At 35.0% G+C, this 22134-nt stretch overlaps 1 protein-coding gene across 30 annotated transcripts in view; it reads left to right on the top strand.

Annotated features, from left to right (window-relative positions):
- The window catches only part of dlg2 (discs, large homolog 2 (Drosophila)), a 1682723-nt gene that overhangs the window by 1301172 nt on the left and 359417 nt on the right, over nt 1-22134 (top strand). For all 30 annotated transcript variants that reach the window (XM_039744362.1, XM_039744355.1, XM_039744358.1 and 27 more), the window contains 2 exons: nt 12960-13010; nt 19664-19788. In XM_039744362.1, coding sequence (XP_039600296.1) covers nt 12960-13010; nt 19664-19788 — 176 coding nt within the window. The remainder of the gene's footprint in view (nt 1-12959; nt 13011-19663; nt 19789-22134) is intronic.

Raw genomic sequence — 22134 nt, 5'->3', positions numbered from 1 at the left:
CAATTACTGCAGATTTATAAGGTAAACATTCATGATCTGAACCATGCATTCCACTTTATTCCAATGATGCCCAAATTGGACTGAAAGTAGGAGTGTGTACATGCCATGTTAATAAAACCAGCTTCAAATGAATCATACTTAGTGATGTGGTGTATTATCCTGCTCAAACTATTCATTTGAAAGAGGGTTGACACTGGTCACAAAGGGATGCACATGGTTAGCAACGATTAGGTATTTTGTAACATTGAAATGACACTGAGTTGGTATAAGAAGCCTATATGTGCCAGGGAAACATTTCCCACCCCAAAGGACCATCATTAACCAGTCTTTACTATTGCCAAAGTGCAGTATGGATTCATGCAAAGTTCTGGCACTACCATATGAACATGACTCCATAAATTGAGATTTGTCTGACTTGCTTAAATCTTTGTTAATCACGTTTTGGAGATCGTTTGTAGCATTATGTTTTTTTTCCCTCAGCAAACAGGAGTAGAAGCCAGCATGATCTTCTGCTAGCTTAGTCTGTCCTCTTTAAAGATGCCCTTCTCCACATTACTTTTGTTAGTGTCTGTTATTTAATTATTTCCTGCTTTTCATGTTCAGTTTCAAGTTTACTGTCACTTGCAAAGTGCAATGAAATTCATATTTTCAACTCTAACAAACATACTTTACATCATGTTGCCACTCTCTAAACCATGACTCTACCTTCATATTAGCTTGAACAGCTATAACTTTTATCCTCTGACAACTAACAACGTATTTGGTCCATTGGACTGTCACTTATTGAAATTTTTTGTTGTTCTTTTTTCGGTAATGCCTGTAAAATGCCATGGGGCAGGTAATTCAGAAAAGATGGAACAACATGCCTGGAAACAACAATCATAACACAGTCAAAGTTGTTTGGGTCAGGTGTCTAGCATTCTTGTGAGCAGTGAGAAAGGTTATCATATAAAAACAGAGCAAATTATCAATAAAATCTTTTTCAAGTATCATAAATTATTATCAGTGACAAACAATAGCCAAAGAATTGAGCAAACTTTCATTTAAAGTTTGAAACAGAAAACATAGCTTAGTAGGCTTTCTTGGAACCTGAAATTCTAAACAAATAAATTTTCTCTTAAATTCTTTTTGAAAAGACCTTTTATTTTTAATTCATGTATAGAAAGGATTTTATGGGAATTCTAAATAGGTCTCATTTGATTCAATATCAATTGACATTTCAGATTAAATAATGAAATGAGAGTGTGTCCTTGGATGTGAAAAATGACATTAAATACAGCTTGGGATAATAAAGATAGCAACAAGAACAAATTTAAAGCAATTAATAGCATTCATTTAAAAAATAAAATATGTTCCCTAGAAAGTGCCATAATACATTTCACTTGCCAAGGATCCTGAAAATTCTACTGTATGATTGAATAACAACTAAACCTCTTGGTCATATCTGCATGCTATATACTTTAAATTTACTTGCTTGCACATTTTTGACAGTTTGGAGGAATGGAGTACCTAATAAAATGACCACTGACTGTATATAGTGCCATTAACAACATATGTCATCACAGGGCACTACACAGTACAAACAAGATTATAGCAGAACACTCTAAAATGTCATACATTCTTACACACACAAGGCCAATCTTGAATCTTGTTCAACCCAATATATTTATTCTTAAGAAATATAAAATGATAATGAAGCTTGATATGTAGTACTGTGTTTAGTTTTAGTCTCCATATTACAAAAAGGAGTAGCAGTACTAGAGAAAGTCTACAGAAGAGCACCTATGATGATTCTAGCATGGTGAGGTATGTCCTATGAAATAAGACTGGTAGAGTTAAACCCTTTTTGTTAAATGAAATGGAGACAAAGAGGTGACATGATGAGTTTTTTATTTTTTTAAATTATATCAGTTAATGTAAATTAAGTTCTTCTACAAAAACACTAGGACACAGATGGGAACTTGTTAAGAGTAAATTTCGCAGATTCATTACAATGTTTTTCTTCACAGATTGAACTGTTTAGACAGAATATATTACCAAGAAAGGTACTTTAGGGACTCTCAAAACTTGACTTTAGAATTCAAGTCTTCTAAATTTAGATGTTATTTGCTGGAAAGGTTTATTGGGCTAAATGGCATGTTTTAGTCAAAATTCTTCTAAATATTCCATTTCTTTGGCTAGAGACAACAATACCTTTTGGTGTTCTGAAAGGAATTTGAATTAAACAGGTGATAAATGTTAAAATAAGAATATCTGCCATTGGTGAACCAAGAATACAGAGAGCTAGTGCTTTTTCCAAATCTTTGGTATCAGTGTTTATTAGTGAAATCAGTCTACAATATGTACAGTTTATAATTTTTTAAAATTTTTTATCTTTATGAAAAAATAGAGCACTAGTTCAAATTTTTAATGGCATCTTACCCTTCAGGGATTCTTAAAAATATCAATAATATTAATAATAATAATTTTGATATTTTACATATTTTTGAATATTCATCTGACACTAGTGCATAGACTTTCAAACTTCAGCAATTTCAGATGTTAGTGATTCATTCAATGTGAAGATTTTATTAATGCAGTGAAATGAGTATATTGATATATAGTTATTCCCAAATATTTAACTTTATTTAAATCTTCTTTCATTTTTCTAACAATTTTTTATAGGAAAATTACAGGTGCAATTTTGAAAAATGGCACTTACTTGCTTACTTCACTTATAGTGAAGCTATGCTATGTTTATGGCAAAATATGAAATCCATTTGAATTGCAGAAAAATACACATTTGAAAGATTATTAGACCATCAAAAATACTTTAAATTGTTATTGTAGCAAATACTTTCTCTTCAATGTATGCTAACATAAGAATCTGAACAATTATGCAAACAGATTTTTTTAATTGATATTTTTTTAGTAAAAAATGTTGTGTGGATAAAAATATGAGTATATAATCTGTTTTTAGTAATTGCCCAGTTGTTGGTACTTTTACATAATATTGTATTTACAGTATAAAGAGCACTGTGAGTTAAGATTTTAATATAAAAGTATGAATATTTATTGTCAGATTCTCAGCTGTTCTTTTATGATTGTTTTTTCTGGTTTCAATGTATGCCCTGTCAATTTTCTTTTCTTAACTTAGTGTTTTGTCTGATTAGGTAACTAGACAGGTACAAGGAAGAACAATAGGGATGGGGGATAAGCTGCAGATATGCATTTCAAAATTAGTTTGCTTTATAATTAGTGTATGACAACAGAAAAATAATCCATATTGTAGTGGATTTTTGCATTTTTATGAATTTTAATATAAACTTCATACGGTTCGCTCTCTTTAGACTGTATGATATTTAACATGCAACCAGGTGATTCTTTTATTAGTGACACATTTTAGAAAATATAAACTCATACATGCAATTTATTTTTACTTCCAGACTTTTTCACTTTCATTTTTGGTCACTCGTGAAAAATTTCCTTACAAATGAAGCTTCCTACTATATTTTTAACATGTTTGGAATGAATGTTTGGATCAGTTAGAGATTGCTTGTATATTTTGCTTATGCTTAATATTAATGAAAGTTCATTTTTGGATGTGCTTGAGTTCTGAGATAAAGATTATGATTCTGTCACAGCTAAGTAAAATGCATTTACTATTAAAAAAATGCTAAGAAAGATATTTTATTTCAAGAAACGCTATATTTCTTTTATTGTGAATTGTGCAGTATTTCTGCAAATCAGCAGTTTTGCTACAAACTTTGGTGCAAAATAAATAAATAAATAAACAAAAGAAAAACCCTCACAGCCTTAGAAATAAACACATTTTGAGCATTCACATGTCATTGACTTCTGCAAAAGCTCATTACAGCTCTGTGTGCTTCAGAGAAGCTACTGTGAATCTTTATGCCTTTGAGGTAATTAGAAAGTCACTCTTCAAATGAAAATCCCAATTACCATTATTCAAGGGTTTTGAATCCTGCAGATGTTAGCTTCTTTTTTGAAGTGACTTATTTTTTCATCCACAAGCCCATTTATACTCAGCAGAACCAGATACCCAAATATATCTAGTAGTGACATTCCATTTTATGCTACACTCACTATCAGGTGCCCTTGAGGTATAAATATAAGAAACGTGATAATGAGTATTAGAGAATAAAAAGTACAGTTAGATAAAGAAAGCCATTACAACAGTACAGGCTCTCACAAAAGAAGCTTAATAATGTTCTGATCTAGTACTCCTGCTCAATTTAAGAGAATAAGAAGAGATAAAACTGGCGAAAATCAAACACCCTCTTCAGTCTTCTGTTCTTGATATGACATGATCTTCAAGTCCTGTGTCATTTCAAAAATCCATAATGCAGTTATTCAGCTGATAATATCTCTGTATGAAACTTTTCCAATATATGATGATATTTCATATGCATTGAAGAAGCTTTGGTCACACTTTAGTTTAGGTATCCATTATAAAACAGCTATGAACAGTCTGCAAACATTTAATTTACTATGCTTTTAAGAATAATCAGTTATCATTAAAAACAACAACACTCACAAAATGTTACTGTCATTTTCATTGTTTTATTCATGCTGAAAAGGCTTATGATTTATAACTTGCAGGCTTTGAATAGCTGCTTATAATGAATACCTAAGGTGGTACTGAAGCTTTCTTCTGTTTTGGTTTTGATATTATAGATTTCTTTTTAATTTGCATAATACAAATACATTAATTACTATAGTCAGTATCTCTAGCATTTGCTTGGCTAACAAATAAATCCTAATTTTATTGAAGATTTCTCTAAGGTTTGCTCTAATATTCTACAGGTGAATTTCCAGATGTGATTCATTATTCTAGTAATGGCTGCCGGTCATCCAGACCCAGAGGCAGTATAACAGCTCTACACTGTGGTGCTCATTTTATCCTTTTTCACAGTTTAGGTTGTGGTGTATAGTTTTTAGATTCTTTAAAGTAAGCAGGTAAGTAAAATAAGATCAGATATAGGCTGGTAGGAGCCTATTGTACTGTTTTTGTATACTGTGTTTCCTTTGGTAGCACCCAAAACATGAGAACTTGGTCCACTCAGATTAAGTCAACAAGATTACTTCAGGGAGCAGGTTATCCTAGTCAAAGCTAACAAAAGAGGTTTGCTAAGGGTGTCTGGCCAACGAGAGAAAAGAGAGAGGAAGTCCATGGAGGATTGTCAGAAGATAGATAAAAATCCAGCCCTTCAGGAAAAAGAGATGGTTTCTGGATGGGAGGTAACTGTCCATTTTGGAGCTACTAAGCATACAGTGCTCACTATACAGGATACCCCAATCCTGAAAGTAACTCCAAACTGGCTAAAATGGTCACTTCTTGGCAAAGAGTAAATAACAGCAAAGCAGGGATTTTTGTTTTCTGTATTGTTTTTTTATGATGCTTTGAGTAATTACAGTACTTTGTAATTTTTTATTACTTGTATGTTCTTAGTTACGTAAAAGCGTTCTTTCGATAATGTGTACACAGTAGTAGACTGTTACCTCACAAATTTAGTGTCTTCAGATTGAATATTAATTTTGTGAATTGTTTAGAACATTAGAACACTCTAGACGAGAACAGGCCACTCAGCCCAACAAAGCTCATCAGTCCTATCCACTTATTTCCTCCAAGAAAACATCAAGTCGAGTTTTGAAAGTCCGTAACGTCTTACTGTCTACCACACTACTTGGTAGCTTATTCCAAGTGTCTATCGTTCTTTGTGGTATATTCTTCCTGTTCCACTGGATTTTTTCCAAAAACTTTGACTTTCCTTTCACACACTCAAAACATGTCAGGTTAAATGGTGATTCAAATGTGTAAGATGGCCCTGTGATAGATTGCTGTTAGGAAGAGTTGTACCTCCCTTATGTCCAGTAAGGATAGAACATGACACTAAATTGAATTACAAAGAAATTAGAAGGTAATGCTACATTATTTTTTGATATTGTAATTTCCATGGCAAATAGATATCTGTTTGATACTATCTTTTAACAAATATAACAACTGTTCCAAACTGTCTACTTCAAAGTTCTCTTTGAAGTTTTCTTTTAAAATCAGTATTTTGCATCAATTCTATTTCCATCAGAAAATTTGAGCAACTTCTTGTTGCCATTACCGAGAGATTACCGAGTCTTAATAAATTAAATACTGACAAGTTACAATTTAGTCATTGTTATATACTGTAAAAATATACGTACTGGACCTTCCTAGCTCTGTTTTGAGAAATGTAAACCGTATAAAACTGTGATGAAGATCCATCCGCCCACAGCACCTACACATTGTCTATAATGACACTAATGGAGTGTACTTTATTAAGTCTTCAAAATCAAGAAGGCATTTTCTGAAGAAAAAAAATTGTGCAATATTCACATTAGTCTTTAATGGTTGACCGTTTGAAGACACAAGTGCCTTCTATTCTGAGTGCAATTGAAAATACATTATGTAAACAAAAGAATAAATTGGAGTGGGTTGTCCCGGGTTTTCAAGTAGTTCTTCATTTTTTTTTCTTTTTGTAGTTGGAAAGAAGTTTTGCAGTGTTGGATATCCATGCTATTAATTACCATAAATGTATCTGTCTGTCATAATATGAATAAAAAATGTGTGTGTTATTAAGATAGTTCTATTATACAAGGAATGTAACAAATTCATACACATATAGACAAAATCAAATGCAAAGAATAATGCAAATAAGTAAATCAAATTAATACAAACAAAAGAAACAAAAATGAACAATAAAGACATAAAACAAGGATGTGAATAGGGAAATATCCTGGCTGAAATATAACACTTTTGCTGGTTATTTTGCTTTTAATGTTTTCTTTAAGTTTTATGTAACACATCTATTGACTTTCTCAGTACATAATATAACACATTTTAGCACTTGAAAAATATTTGGTGTGTATGTGTATCTATTAGATTAGATAAACTTTATTAATTCAAGGGAAAATTACCTAGAAGTATACAACAGCATAAACATAAAAAAAAACAAAAAACAATGATACAGACTCACAGAACAAATAAAGTATTCAAATAATAGACAGATAAATAAATAGTTTTTATCTATTTATCTATCTATCAAAATTATTAACTTATTGCATAATGTGGAGATTTTCACCGGACATCTTAGTAGCTTATTTTTTTTTTACCAATAAAAAATATGTCATCTGAAATGTGTGAAAATTAACTATCCAAAACTATCAAATTAAACAATATATTAATAGTAAAGATCTAACCAGATTAGCTGTAGTAGTAAAGAGTAATAACGCAGCCCTGTCTTCATAAAAAGTAGTAGCTGAAAACGATTCCACATGTTATTAGGTTTCAGTCAGAATGTCAATATGTAACATCGCCTGTAGGATTAACAGTGCTATCGTGGATACAGAAAAACAGAGGATAGAAATTGAGTACTAATACATGTAGTTTGTCATGATAATTTCCATAAATTTGCTTTTGACAAATAAGTAACAGACAACTTTTTGATATTATCAGCAAACCAGTAGCCCAATGATGTTATACTAAAGCAGTGTGGTTTCATCTCAGCTTCAAATGCTTAGATTGATGGATCATTCTCTACAGTAGCAAGCATGTCATCTTATTTAACCTTGGAACATATAAAAGTCTGTTTTTTAATTATTGGTTCCCACTGTGTGCTTAATTCAGACAAAATAGGCAGTGCATGCCCATAGCCTGAAACCGGAAAGGTGTATTAAGAAAAAAAATAGATTGATCGATGGAGCATGTCAAAGGCTAGCCTAAATATTAAAATATGATTTTAGTTTTTCTTGCATCAGATAATGTTAAGCTGTTGTTAACAACATGAATTGAAGCAACTGCTATTCTGGGACTGAATCTTTTTGTGTAAGTTGTAGTGTTTAAAGTGAGACTAAAGAACTTCAGCTGTTTGAAGTATATTTTTAATTGTTGTACCGATCCATCTTTTTTCCTTCCCACTTAATTCAATACAGACTTATGAAGAGTGCAAAGCCTACCCAGCAGCACCTGTATATTGGAATCTAAGTCTAACGTTCCCAGTTTGAAGGAATAAGGGATGAGCCTTGTCATTAAGGATTCATTAATTGCGTTAAGTATAGGAGCTGCAAATACAGTAATTGAGTTCTTAGTGCTTGGTTGGAACTGTGTCTAAGGTTCCGACAGCTGGTTACATTTTAGTAATTAATGGTGGAATTTCCTGCTGTGTTATTAATTTAAAGTTATTAAAGCAGGGCGAAAAAAGATTGATGTAGTTTGATGCAGAAAATATTAGATTTTGAAACACATTTGTTTAGTGTTTATGCATCTACATTAGTTTATTATTTGAAAAAATAAAAATAGAAAGTTTTTTTGCTTGTCAGGTTGGCCAGTGTTTTAAAAGGTGCAAAAAGGATATTTTTACTAATTCGGTTTAATACTCTGAACTGACCATATACTGAGCTTTTTATAACCTTTTTACTTGTAGTCTATGACAGTAAACATGTACAGTAGTTTCGATATTATCCATCTTTCCTCTATTTTTTGATATTGTGATTTAAGAGTACATGCAATTAAAACATTGATGGTTAATATATTTTTTCTTTGACTTCCTTTCTTTTGACAGAATCGTATACACAAATCAAAATCTTGATTCAGATATCATCGGCAATCATATTTGACATATTCATCATGGATAAGCTAATGATAATGTTTAATTTGCAGATAATAGCAATGAATTATGATGTCATGGTTTAGTTGTTGCAGTCATTTTTAAACTCTGAACTTTTGGCAATGTCAGATAATTAAATGGTATCTTAAAACTTTCATTTAGTGGAGAGATAATTCTACAGTATTTTACATATTAATACAAGTAATAATTAGACCTAGCATCTCATTGTACGTATCAGACTTTTGGAGGTTCACTGTAACTCTTTAGAGAACAGGCTGGAAATAATAGATAAGTGTGCCTCTTTCCATGTCTCTGCAAATATTAAAAGTACTGAGCAAATCTTTCATAGGCTATTGCTTAAGTAAAGGTTGCTAAATGCAGAGAGGAGTAAGAAGCATGGCCTAGGAGGTCTATAAATTAGTTGTATAAGTGTGCTTGATTCTGTTTTAGTATATCACATTATCAACTCAGAGCCTGAAAAATCACACATATTTTAAGTAAAACACATCATTATCCACACAGCAGTTGATGCACAGAGAGCATAAAAAGCCTCTGACAATTGTTCTCCATCTTGAGCTGTAACCTGTTGGCATTATAAATATAATGTTTTTTCTTAAAAGATAAAGTGTAGAATTTTGCAATTGGCATTATCCAGGTGCTTTAATAAAATCATAAACATCAAAAGCTAGTACTCTACAGTCTTGTTATGATTCTGTCCACACATATTGGTGTATACGATGGGATGTTACAATACCTGAAGTTTCAGCACTGACTTGACCCCTGGGTGGGTCTGATTTCTCTTTATGCTGTCCACTTTAGGAAGTTGCTTGGTTTGGGACACATCCTCAGTTGTGTATCTAGGCATCATTGGCTACCTCAGACTTGAATGAATGTTTGGATACGTTTTTGATTATTAGTATCAAATACTAATGTAAATGGTTTTCAGTTATTTAAAAATATTTTTGGTGCTTGCTAGTGCACTATACATAAATGTGTATAATTGTTGATATAATACTCAGCAACCAACATTATTATCTAACAGCTTTTTTTCAATTTTTGTTTGATTTCATCCATATGCATATGTGTATATTTTCCTCTTTTTTTGTGATTCTATATTTTCACCATATAGTTAGGTTGTCTCAGTATGAGAGACAAGGTCTTTCCCACCACCAAACTTGAACTGGAAAAGTAACTGTAAAAATAATTCTCATTTAATATATAAAAGAGTCAATCATAAAGATAACAATCAACAATAGTACATGCAAACAGTTAATTATAATTTTACAAGGACTGTACTTAATGTAATTTTGCTTTTTTTGTACTAGTCTAGAAAAATCTCCTTCCAAATTAATGTATTCTGGAATTTCCTTCACAGCAGTGCAAATTCAGAGATACATTGCTGCATGTCCTGTGCCAATTCTCTTTAATGACATTTTTTTTTTTTCTTTGCCTTACTCTGGTAAACACTACTGGACTATTAAGTAATAAGTGTATTTGCATATTGTGAATTATGAATCCATAATCTAAGGCAGGCGATGTCATTTTTCATTTATATGTGTGACAATAAATGGGGGGTGGCACGGTGGCGCAATGGTAGCACTGCTGCCTCACAGTAAAAAGTCCTGGGTTTGCTTCCTGGGTCCTTCATGCGTGGAGTTTGCATGTCCTCCCCGTGTCTGCATGGGTTTCCTCTCACAGTCCAAAGACATGGTGGTTAGGTGCATTGTGGATTCTAAATTGTCCCTAGTATGTGCTTGGTGTGTGGGTGTGTGTGTGTGTGTGTGCACCCTGCAGTGGGCTGGTGCCCTACCCGGGATTTATTCCTGCCTTGTGCCCTGTGTTAGCTGGGATTGGCTCCAGCAGGCCCCCGTGACCCTGTGTTAGGATATAGCGGGTTGGATAATGACTGACTGACTGATTGACTGGGAATACCACCATACCACACATTTCAGCATTGTGAGGAATTTCATGGTTATTCCAAATTGTTCTTCAAATTGCATATGACTATTGGCTTTTAGCAAAGAGGCATTGTTTGCTCAAACACATTTATTATCATTAATTCGTGGTTGGATATAGGTTTACTCCACTTGCTAACAGAAACAAAGTTCTTTAAAATTCACAATATCTGCAGCGCTACAAATGTGTATTAGTTCCTTTTATGAATCAAATGAAAACATCTATACTACCCTCCTGAAAAAAAAATATATTGTAATGACTTTTTTGTTCATTTTGATTTCAAAAGGTATTGTTAAAATTGTACAGTTTGAAATAGCTTATTCTTCATTAAATACCTTTAGCTGCAGATAACAACAGGTTGTGAGATACACCTGGACACCATCAGACTGAGGCCACATCTTTATCAAAAAGCACACGTTTATTTACAACAAAACACTGTCCCACACAGCACACAGTGCTCCCAGTACCAATTACCCTTAATACGGGCCTCTCTCTCACTGTCCGTGGGCCACCTTTCCACTCTCCATGGGAGCTTCGTCCTGCTCCCACTCCCAACTCTCGCTCCCTTATTGTAGGGAGGCGGCCCCTTTTATTTCCACCTGGATGTGCTCCAGGTGCCTGATGACGTCCTTCTGGCAGCACTTCGTGGTGTGGCAGAAGTGCTGCTCTTGCACCCAGAAGCACTCTGGGTGTCCCTGGAAGGATTTTCCTCTATCTTCCTGGGTGTGACGGAAGTTAATGTTTCCCGGGCTCTCTGAGGCTCGGGGCGCCCCCTGGCAGAGGCCACGGGCCCCAATGGGCTGGAGCCTCCTTGCTCCTCTCCCATGGTCCCCTCAAGATTCAGGGCGGTTGCCCCCTCATGGCCCGGGGGACGTATAAGCCACCTCCCGGTCCTTCCAGGTGTCCCGGCTGGGTCTGTCCCCCAGCCTCCTGTGACAAGGTATTTATTGCACTATAACAATTCTTCTTTAGTATATATCACATGTATAGTTTAAAATGACTTCAATCTTTCAGTAACTACTGTTCTTGAGTAGCATGTAAAAAAAAAAATGTGTAATCCATCCTGTCCAAATTACTATTTTTCCTATACCATATCTGTTTGAATATGTGTAATTTAAAAATATTATGAAAATGGTGGCTTTTTTCCTTCGAAACACTCAAAAGTATGTGTAGTATATAATGTACATCAAAAGAGCTGCATTAGATCTAACTTGTAATTTAAATCTGACTTTAAGGTCACTGTGCAACAATTTCAGACATTTTAATTTCTGACATATTTATGTTCATTGCATAATAGACTAGTATTTTGTATTAAGCACTTTAGTGCTGCGTGGGATAACATTTACAAAAGTAGAATAACAATATACGTGAGACATCACTGATTGAAGCTAAAGTTGTAAAAGGTCCTAATTGTTTATTTTATGTCTTTTTCTGGGAAAAAACTATTTATGGTATTGATTTTGTTTGCCTTTGATTTACAAAGTGATGATGAGGCATTGAAATGTACTAGATACTAATGATTTATCACAGAAGCCGTGAGTATTGATCCTGTAGATTCCTCTATAAATTCTATGGGTGCAGAGGAACCTGCATGGTGGCATAAACTCCCTTTTCTCTCAGTTGATCTGATACTCACACTGAAAGTGGAAGAAAGCAGAAATGTACAATTTTAACAGCAATAACAATAATACCTATTAAAATATTATGTCTGCTCTGTTTCAATATACTATAAAAGCAGTTTCAATAGTGGATAACATTTCATGTCTCAGAATGAAATAATTGAACCATCTAAAGCTAGTATTTGGAATTGTTCTGCCTTTTTAATCTCACATGAAGCTGCTGAAATGCAGGACCCTTTTAAATCCACAACCCCTTTCTTTAGTCACATATTGTATGCACAGCAGGCAAGCTACATCTTAATATTAGTATTCTAACAGTGTATTTAATTTACTTTCTTTTAATCTACTTCCACCTTCTGAAGAGATTTGAGTGGCCCTGACTGCTTGTTCACTGAATAAAAATTTTACTTATCAATAAAAAGGTTCACGTACTGTTGTTTGCTTGTGGTCTCTTATGAATGAAAAAGGCAGAGCTACATTAAAAGAAAAGAAAAATGGATAAGGTGCTACAAATCATCGGATAAATAGCTTCACTACAAGGTTAATTATTTAGATTAGTCTTAATATTGAAGAGCCTTGAGCAGTATAAGAAAAATGGTGAGATGTTTGCAAAATAAAAATAAAATATAGCAGATTTTTAACCTTATGGCTATAATAACCTTTCCCAATTTATAATTTCCTTCATTTTATATGCTGGCTTTGATATTAATCTGGAATAAATATAATTTATTTTTTTTTATTTCAGGTGAATGGAACAGAAATTGAATATGAGTTTGAAGAAATCACACTGGAAAGGGTGAGTACAGCATTCTAGTGTATGAAGCTAATAAAATATTTTATAATACAATTTTAAATGCATGTGATATTGTAGTGTAGGATTTTGACGCCTTTTACCTTAAATGTTTACAGCTCAGATATTAAATAATAGGACAAAGTCCACATACGCTATAGCACTTGAGAGTGTTAAATCTCACCTGCTTGTGCAAGTTATCATGAAATCATTACAGCAGTTACTACACTTACTCAGTCTGTGAAAGTCTTCCTGTTTCTCTGTGGAATCTATCTGCTTGCATCTTTCTAGCATTGCAAGGTATCACTTTTTTATTTTCCACCTGAATTAAAGTGATCTCAACAGATGGTCATTATTTTTCTCAAATTGCAAGCAATGGTTTGCTTGAGACATTAAAGCTACAGGTCAGGGTCTATCTTTGTCTTTTTTAGTAAAGCCCATGTCACATTAAACATCTTTTACAGTGATTTTCAGTCATAGCCTTCATTTACATAATCTTAGTTACTCAGAGACCGTCAGTGGGGTCATGAAGATAATCATCAAATGTGACACACCTGACAACTGAGACCAACTAGTCTGTGACTGGCTAGGATAAAATCAAACGTGTTTGGTTTTCTCATTAGCCAGAGGGGCAGGCTGTATACACAGGAGCGTTGACAACCAAATAAACAAATAAATGCTCATCCACAGTACAATTCATAGAATGTTTTGACAAGGTAAGGAACATGCATGTTTTGAACCTCACAAACTGAAGAGAACCTCATCTGTGTGATGTCTTGTATATTACATACCATAACAAAATGGAAAAAAAAGAATTAAAGGGCAAATGTTGCTGTTGAACTCTGCTGCTGTTAACCCTTTATATAGCATTAGGTAACATGCTACTGTCTGTCAGAAAAAGGAGCAAGCACGACTGTGCCTGATTATTGGTGTACAGTCAGTAAATCTGATATGGGCTATGATTTTTTAGTTGTGTAATTGGACATAGTGCAGTGACAAGATCAATAACAGTTGCGCTCTTGAGAAGGTGTGGTTAGAGTCCTTAGTTGCCTTGTCACACACAGACCTCTTATGTCTTAAAATCCTTTCATTGTAAAAATGTTTATCTATTTAAATGTTTAACAGAAATCTGAATATAAACATTCCCTGGAAGTTTCTTTAAGTCAGAAATATGGTTGCAGTATTGCTCAGCACCATTTGTTTGTACCTCTTCATATCCAACCTCTGTCTGTGTCAACTTTACGGGTTTAACTGCTTCAATTCAATACAATTTACTATGATTATATTTTACAGTACAATAAAAACCTGTTGCTAATAGTCCCACATGTGCAGAAACATGCAAGGACAATACACTATATGGCAGAACAACACAGCAGAAAGTGTTGCTGAACAGAGCACATATTGCATATCAGAGCAAGCAACATTGTTTTACCTTTTTCCAAGAGGTTTAGCCTGGGCACCTCAGTTTCCTCCCTCTCCAAAGACAAGGAAGATTAGGTTAATTCAGAATCAGAATTGGCCCAATGTGTGTTTGTGTGTAAGGCTGAATTCTATCTAGTGCACAGGGCTCTAGCTTTTAGAAATCTTGTACTGGAATATGCAGGTCTGAAACATAACAAAAGAATTACACATTCACTTTTACTCATTTATTTTGCAGGGTAAGTACTTAATTTAATGTGTGGAATTTTGTTTCATCCTTCCTCCATGGTTTTTCCCCCTCTATTTATTCTTCTCACTACGTTGTTCCACAAAATATTCTGTGGCAGGTACAAACTGCACTTGTGAAGAGTACTGCATATTGTGCCAAGTCCTAATGTTGTCCAAGGTTCAAGGGTATCCATTTTTTTCACAAAACTCCTGGTGCTCGATATTCTGACATATCCAAAAGGCCTAACTTTGCCAAAAAAAAAAACTGTCTTTCCTCCTGTTAAAGTGAAAAAAGCAACTTAAAATAAACTAAAACTATCAATGCTGTAGAAAGTATTGCTCATTTATGGGCAAAATTGAAAAAATCTGGTTACATTTCAGTATCTCAGTGAGTATTTCTTTAGCGTCTTTCCTGCCTAATGATGAGCCAGGGGCTTCCTTTTCTACTGTGTCTAAAGATATATTTGCTGGCTGTCCTCTGTCCTTAAAACCATGACCAACTACAGAGGTTATGACCAAAACGATTAGCTACCACAGTACCTAGATCTTTGGGGCCAGGATATGGAAGTACACACAGTTGCTGATTACAATCAAGAATCATACATCCCATACCATTATCAGACAAATCTATCTATCTGACTGTTACTGAAAAGGTGGAAAACAATGACACACTGATTTTAGCCTGGTGCGGTTGACTTTCTTGCTAACATCTATCACACCCCTTAAACCTGATTTAAGTGCTTCATCTTACCAGAAAATGTCTTTTGTCCAAAAATGATTAAGAATGGAGACTTGGTAGTAATTTACAAATACTGTTGAATAGAATTACAAACAATCACATGCCTAAATGTTACTCAGTGTGTACATTTTCTAACTTTATTGATTTTTTTAATGTAAAAGAAATCATTCCTTCTGCTTTCCGTCTGTTTTTCTGTCCTCCCTTCCCAAATAATATTGAATGTTACAAACTAACTTGATATAATCAAGGAATTTTAGTTTTTCCAGTCTGCATTTGAAAAGACTAACACATGAAAGTCTGCATCGTATTCAAATTCACTGATAACTAAAAAATTAATGAAATTATCTGTTTCAGCCCTTGCAGTCTGTAACTGTTGTACTATCACTGACATGTAGCCTCTAACCCCCAGGAATGACTATAATACAGAAAATGTGGTTGATAAATTTAACATATAGACTGTGAGACTTGCCCGAACACTGGATACCACATCTTTATAAAAAGACAGACGTTTATTCACTACAAATAATCACAGGTTTCAGTCCCAAACACCACACAATGCACTCAGCTATTAATCACCACAATAATCCGACTCTTTTCCTCAGTCCTTGGCTGCCTGTTTCCTCCTGGGAGCTTTGTCCTGCCCCCACTCCCGTCTCTAGCTCCCGTACTGTAGGAAGGCAGCCCCTTTTATTGTCGCCCGGATTTGCTCCAGGTGGCTGATTACGGCCTTCTGACAGCACTTCCTGGTGTGGCGGAAGTGCTGCCCTTTGCACCGGAAGCACTCTGGGCTTCCCTGGCAGGTTCATCTGCCATCTTGCCTGGTGTGGCAGAAGTAACAGTTCTCCGGGTCCGACGAGGCTTAAGGCGCCCCCTGGCGGTGGCCACGGATCCCAACGGGTTAAAATCTTTTCCCTCCTCTCCCATGGTCCTCTCTTAGTCCAGGGCAGTTTCCCCCCTTGTGGCCCGGAAGCTATACATGCCCCTTTCCGGTCTTTCGAGGCATCCCGGCCGGGTAAGGACCCCAGCAATCTGCCAAAACAGGTTTTCCCTTATTCATTTTCTGGAGTAATTCTTGTGAATTTTTGATAACCTGAACTTCCACAGCTCCTTATCTTACCTCGATTATTAGGATTGTTTCTAACTGTTTTCAGTTTTGATAACTATTCCTTTGAAAAATCTTTGATCTGCTCTGCAGTTTGAGTTTAAGGGAAAGATTTCTTGTTTGAGATTCAGTACTTATTGTAAGTCTAGTATATAATTTAATATGGAGGACTCCAACATCCCCCTACACTAAAACTAAACACATTTTCTTATAAGCTTACTTCCTGTTCTTTTTAAGTCACATTTTAGTCAAATAATATATTGCATTAGTTGGTCTTTGTCTTCATCTATACTGATCATTTTCACTTTCACCATTATCATTGAAAAGCATGTTATCAAAAACTGTTTAAGTCATGGTTATACTGAATGAAAGCAATACTGCAAAATTATACCCTATCCCTACCCATATATGCACCAATTTATTTTGAATCTCCATGATTGAAATTTTTAATACATACCACTCAAAGAATTAAAGAACACTTAATCATCACAATCTAACACTAAGTCATTTAAGGTTCAGGGATAATAATCTGTGCATTTAGGAATCATAAGCGTTTATGAGTCAACTTCAACAGCTAGACAACGCTGAAAAAGGGAATGGTTTTACAAATGACGGTCACAGAAAATTGCTCTAAACCTGACTGATTCTTCTCTAGTTCTGCTTTTTGCTAGAGTCCTTGTCACAGCTGGTAGCATGAGGTGTTACCTGCAACCAATTCAGGTTGCACAGGTAGTCCAGCTCCTCCAGGATGGCACATCCATACATGTCATTGCAAAAATTGCTGTTTCTAATAGTACAGTCTCAAGAGGGTGGATGAGATACCAGTAGATGGGTCATTTAAAGGAGGAGAGCTACACAGGTCCATAGAAGGGCATCAGCCCACTAGCAGGACTGGTATCTGCACTTTTGTGTGAAGAGGAACAGGAGGCGCACTGCCATAGTCCTACAAAATGACTATCAACTGGCTACTGGTGTGCATGTTTCTAACTGAACTGTCAGAAACATACTCCAAGAGGGTGGCACAAGGGCACAGTGTCCACTAGTGGAACCTGTGCTTACAGCCCATCACTATGCAGCTTGATTGGCATTCACCATAGAAAATCACAATTGGCAGCTTCCCCATTGGCCCCTTGTTCTCTTCACAGATGAGGTCAGGTTCACAGTGAGCACACGTGAGAGACATGAAAGAGTCTGTAGACATTGTGATGAACTTTACGCAGCAACATCATCCAGCATGACCGGTTTGGTGATGGGTTAGTGAAGGTCTGGGAAGGTATACCCTTGGATGATCACACAGACCTCCACGTGCTAGGATACAGTACCCTGACTGTTGTTAGTACTGGTATAAAATCCTCAGAGCCATTGTCAGACTTGCACTGATGCAGTGGGCCCAGGGTGCCTCCTGGTGCAGGACAATGCCCGGCCCCATGTAGCCAGAATATGTAGGCAGTTCTTGGATGACAAAGGCATTGATGCCATTTACTAGCCCATATGTTCCCATGACCTGAATCTAGTTGAGAACCTCTGAGATGTAATGTATCGATGCATTCGACTCCGCCAAATAGCACCACAGACTGTCCAGGAACTCACTGATGATGCCCTAATCCAGGTCTGTGAGGACATTACCCAGGAAACCATACGCTGTCTCATCAGGAGCATGATCTGGGGGCTGTACACAATACTGTTACATTATGAATTGCTGTGATTAAATTCACGCAAGTTGGATCAGCCTGTGATTTCAATTTTTGACTTTGATTTTCTGTGTGATTTTGAACTCTGCCCTCAATGGGATGATGATTTTGGCTTCCATTGACCATTGTTACATCATTTTATTCTCAATGAATTACACTGTATTACTCAGTAAAGATTTTCTACTTGAATATTTTGTCCATTGAGATCCAATGGATGATTTAGGTGTTCCTATAATTTTTGTGAGCAGCGTAGTTCAAACTGATTTGAAGAAGAGAGCTGAATTAGTTAGAATAACCCACTAGCTATTAACAGCACACTTTTGCTAAATATGTGGGATTCTTGAGTCTGTCCTTCTAGTTCCCTTTAGCTTTGTTCTCTTTTCCCCTAGGCACTTATAAGTCTCAGGATCAATGTCATTGTATGTTAGGTACAGCGGTAAGCGGTACACAATGTATCATTTTTGCATTTGATCATATTTCATTTGGCCTGACCATAGATTACACAGAAGTCCAATAGTATTTAAACATATGAGTTAAGATAGAAGAAACCATTTTTTTCAAATATAATTCCTGTAGGTAAGTCTATAATTATCCTTTCCTAGATTAAGATCTAAATTCTGGGAGGGATAATACATTTTTAAAAAATCTTTCTCATTTACAGTATAGATGCTGATGGTCAAATTTAGTGATTCTGTTTATTTTATCTTTATTGGTTTGAATAAGTATCATGCATCATAGTGTTGAAATGTTGGCTGTCTAAGTGGAGCTGACATATTTTCCTATGTTTGTGTGGTAATTCTGTGGGTACTGCAGTATTCCTCCCACACTCAAAAGACAAACATGTTAGATTTACTTGCCAATTTGAAATTGGCTCTGTCTGATGTAAATGGGTATTGCAACAAACTGCTGTCCTATCCAGGGTCTTTTTCCTGCCTAATGCCTGTTATTTCCCATGACCATGAACAGGATTAAGTGAATCAGAGAATGCTATGTTATGTGCACAGTATAAGACGACTTTAGCTTACTAAATAGTTTATAATGATCTTTAATGCAAGTGGGACACCTAGCCTCGACTGAACCTTATTGTTTTAAGAGCAAGAATTGTTGCACTGTCTCATTTGAGTTCTTTAGTAGAATTATCTCAAGAAAGTGATGTTTGCTCAATATACTCTTTAAAAAGCTTTACGTTGTTCAAGCAAGTACCTGCCTTCCTATGGTTTCTTAATATAGTAACATTAAATCTGACATTGCATTAAAGCAGGCATTAAATAAGAGTTGTGCTTCTGCCAGGGTGAGTAGCCTAAAGAATGTTGTATTAGTGTGATTAATACTGTCATTTTTCATGAGGTGGCTGTGTTGCAACACAATCACACCTAAATGTAATTAAATGTTTTAAAAACTGTCTTTAATAAAACAATTTTAAAATACAATGAAATGTTTGGAATCATGATAAAAATTAATATGGATTTTTCTTTTGCAGGGTAACTCAGGGTTGGGATTTAGTATCGCTGGAGGTACTGACAACCCCCACATTGGAGATGATCCTGGCATATTTATTACAAAAATTATACCAGGTGGTGCAGCAGCAGAAGATGGGAGGCTTAGGTAAATAAATCATGCAACTGACAAGATAATGTTTTTACTTGCTTGAGGTATCAAAATGTCATTTAAAAGTACTGGTACTACCATAAAACAAATGTAAACCCAATCACAGTTTGAATCACACACTTCAATATTTTTTAGACACTTAAAGGTCAACAGATAGACTAATGCCAATTTAGATAACATTAGATGGGGTGAGAATAAACCGTAACGTGTAGCATAACATCACTGAGAACTTCAAAGGTGAAAATAAAATTAAGAATTATAAAGAAAGGTAGAAATGTATGAGCTGTTGATAGAGGCACATACAAGGAATTGTTTAGAAAAGCGGTAAGGTGAATGAACAGTAAATGGTAATTGAAGATAGTGAATCAGTTTGGATATAAATAATAAATTGCTCAGAAATGTTATAAAAGGAAAATAGATGGAAAGGGGCAAGCAGCCATATTATACTACTATAGCATTTTGTTATTAAATAAAAACAAGTCACCTCCAAAATAAATATGAATGTGTTATGGAAGTGGAGGTATGGTGAGACACTGTTGAACTGACAGCTCCAGAGTCAGTGGCACAAATTCTGTTTGTGTCTATAGAGGCTGTTATCCAAATATTCTACTTTTACCATCATAAATACATGCGTGTAAGATTAATTGGTGACTCCAATTAGTGACAGGGGGGTTTGTGAATAACTAACTGACTCTGTGATTCCATGTGAGTGATTGTGGGTGTGAAAGACTGTGACTGTATCTGTCATGGCCTACTGTCCACCTAGGGCTGGTTCTTGAATTGTGCCCAGCAACAGGCTCCAGTTCCCCGTGATGCTGATATGATTTTAGCAAGTTTTGATAATGGATATATCAGGAGTATAAGTGTATATGCCAGAAAGTTGTTTGACACATTTGTTTTGTCACATTTTTATTATTATTATCATTATTTAAAGTGACTTCAATGAGATGCAATTTTTTAAGTGTATTTTTAGCATGTATGTTTTTTACAGTTTGCTCAGCCACATGACTTGCATTGCTTTGTACTACATCACTGGCATTTGCCACCATCCAGTTACTGCTGCAATCATAGTGTCTTATTTCTGTTTGTAGAAATTGTTTAGAATTAAGGTTTATTTCCAGGTTACTATACCATACCATTTTAAACCAACTCATCTCAAAGTGAAAACATACACACATACATTGCCAATCCACCTAACTTGATCAATAATTTTTGTGGGTTTTCATGATCTTCTATTTTGTCTTCTTGTTTTTTTTTTGACCCTTGGTTTTCCTGACAATGTCTTTTTTCACTCCCAATTAAGTTGTTGATTTTTGCTGATTTTGCCATTTTTGCTCCATTGCTCAATAATGTAATTTAAACATCCTTACAAATACTGGAACCAGTAAAATTACATATCCCACGATTACACTGTCTTTCTCTGAATTTGAACAGCCACTGTTCTGTAGTAAAGTTAAAAGCACTCATTTAAGTGAACATATATTTGAGTAAATTTAGAGGCTTGTATAGGAAAAAAGAAAATGCCCTGCTGTAAATACTATTTTAAAGAAAGAATTTCAGACTAGTTTGAAGCATTTTAAAGAGAGTAGTTTAAAAATTGAGGGGAAGAAGCTCAATAGGACCAATCTTAGTGAAAGATTTAGCCTGTCTGCTCAGTTTTTTGACACAAAACAGTTTAATGCAATTCACACAAGGAATAGTTCAATAGCACTATTAAAAATACAAGGTTTTCTTTTTTTAACTTACATTTTGGTTTTGACACATTCAGTAGTTCCTAATATTATTTATTATCTTTTTGGCCATTGCCATTCTTATGGTTTTGTGGAGTTTAGCCGTTTGCAGCTGTCCCATTGTCATTTCGTTGTTAGCAGAAGTTCTTTCTAATGATGTCCTTGAGGTAGCAGACTCATTCTTACGATGTTCCAATTTGTGGATACTAGAAGTAGTTCTTCATGTGAGATGGCAAGTTTGTTCACTTCAAAGTTTCTTTTGTGAGTTTTTTTTTTGACCAGGAGTCAGGATTATGTACTGTATTGGGTTTTGCATAAGGTCTTTTGATTAGGACCTTTGCTTGTCCTGCATTTCTGATTATTTGGATTTGTATCCTGGTCCTTCTTCTGCTCTAGTGGCTTGCTAATCAATTGTTCATCTTGGCAAAGCAGGTAAAAGCGAAAAACGATAACAAAGTTGATATATTAGCCCTAAAGGATTTTAGATTAGATAAGTTTTTAAGTTTTGCAAGAAATCGACATTTGAAAAATGGAACTAATGGTTATGTTAAGAATTATTACAGTAGATAGGAGATCATGGTAAATGGGTGATTTAAAATTTTACTCCACCACT

Source organism: Polypterus senegalus, chromosome 2 (genome assembly GCF_016835505.1).
Source record: "Polypterus senegalus isolate Bchr_013 chromosome 2, ASM1683550v1, whole genome shotgun sequence".
NCBI lineage: Eukaryota > Metazoa > Chordata > Cladistia > Polypteriformes > Polypteridae > Polypterus > Polypterus senegalus.
This window is presented reverse-complemented; position numbering and strand designations above follow the sequence as displayed.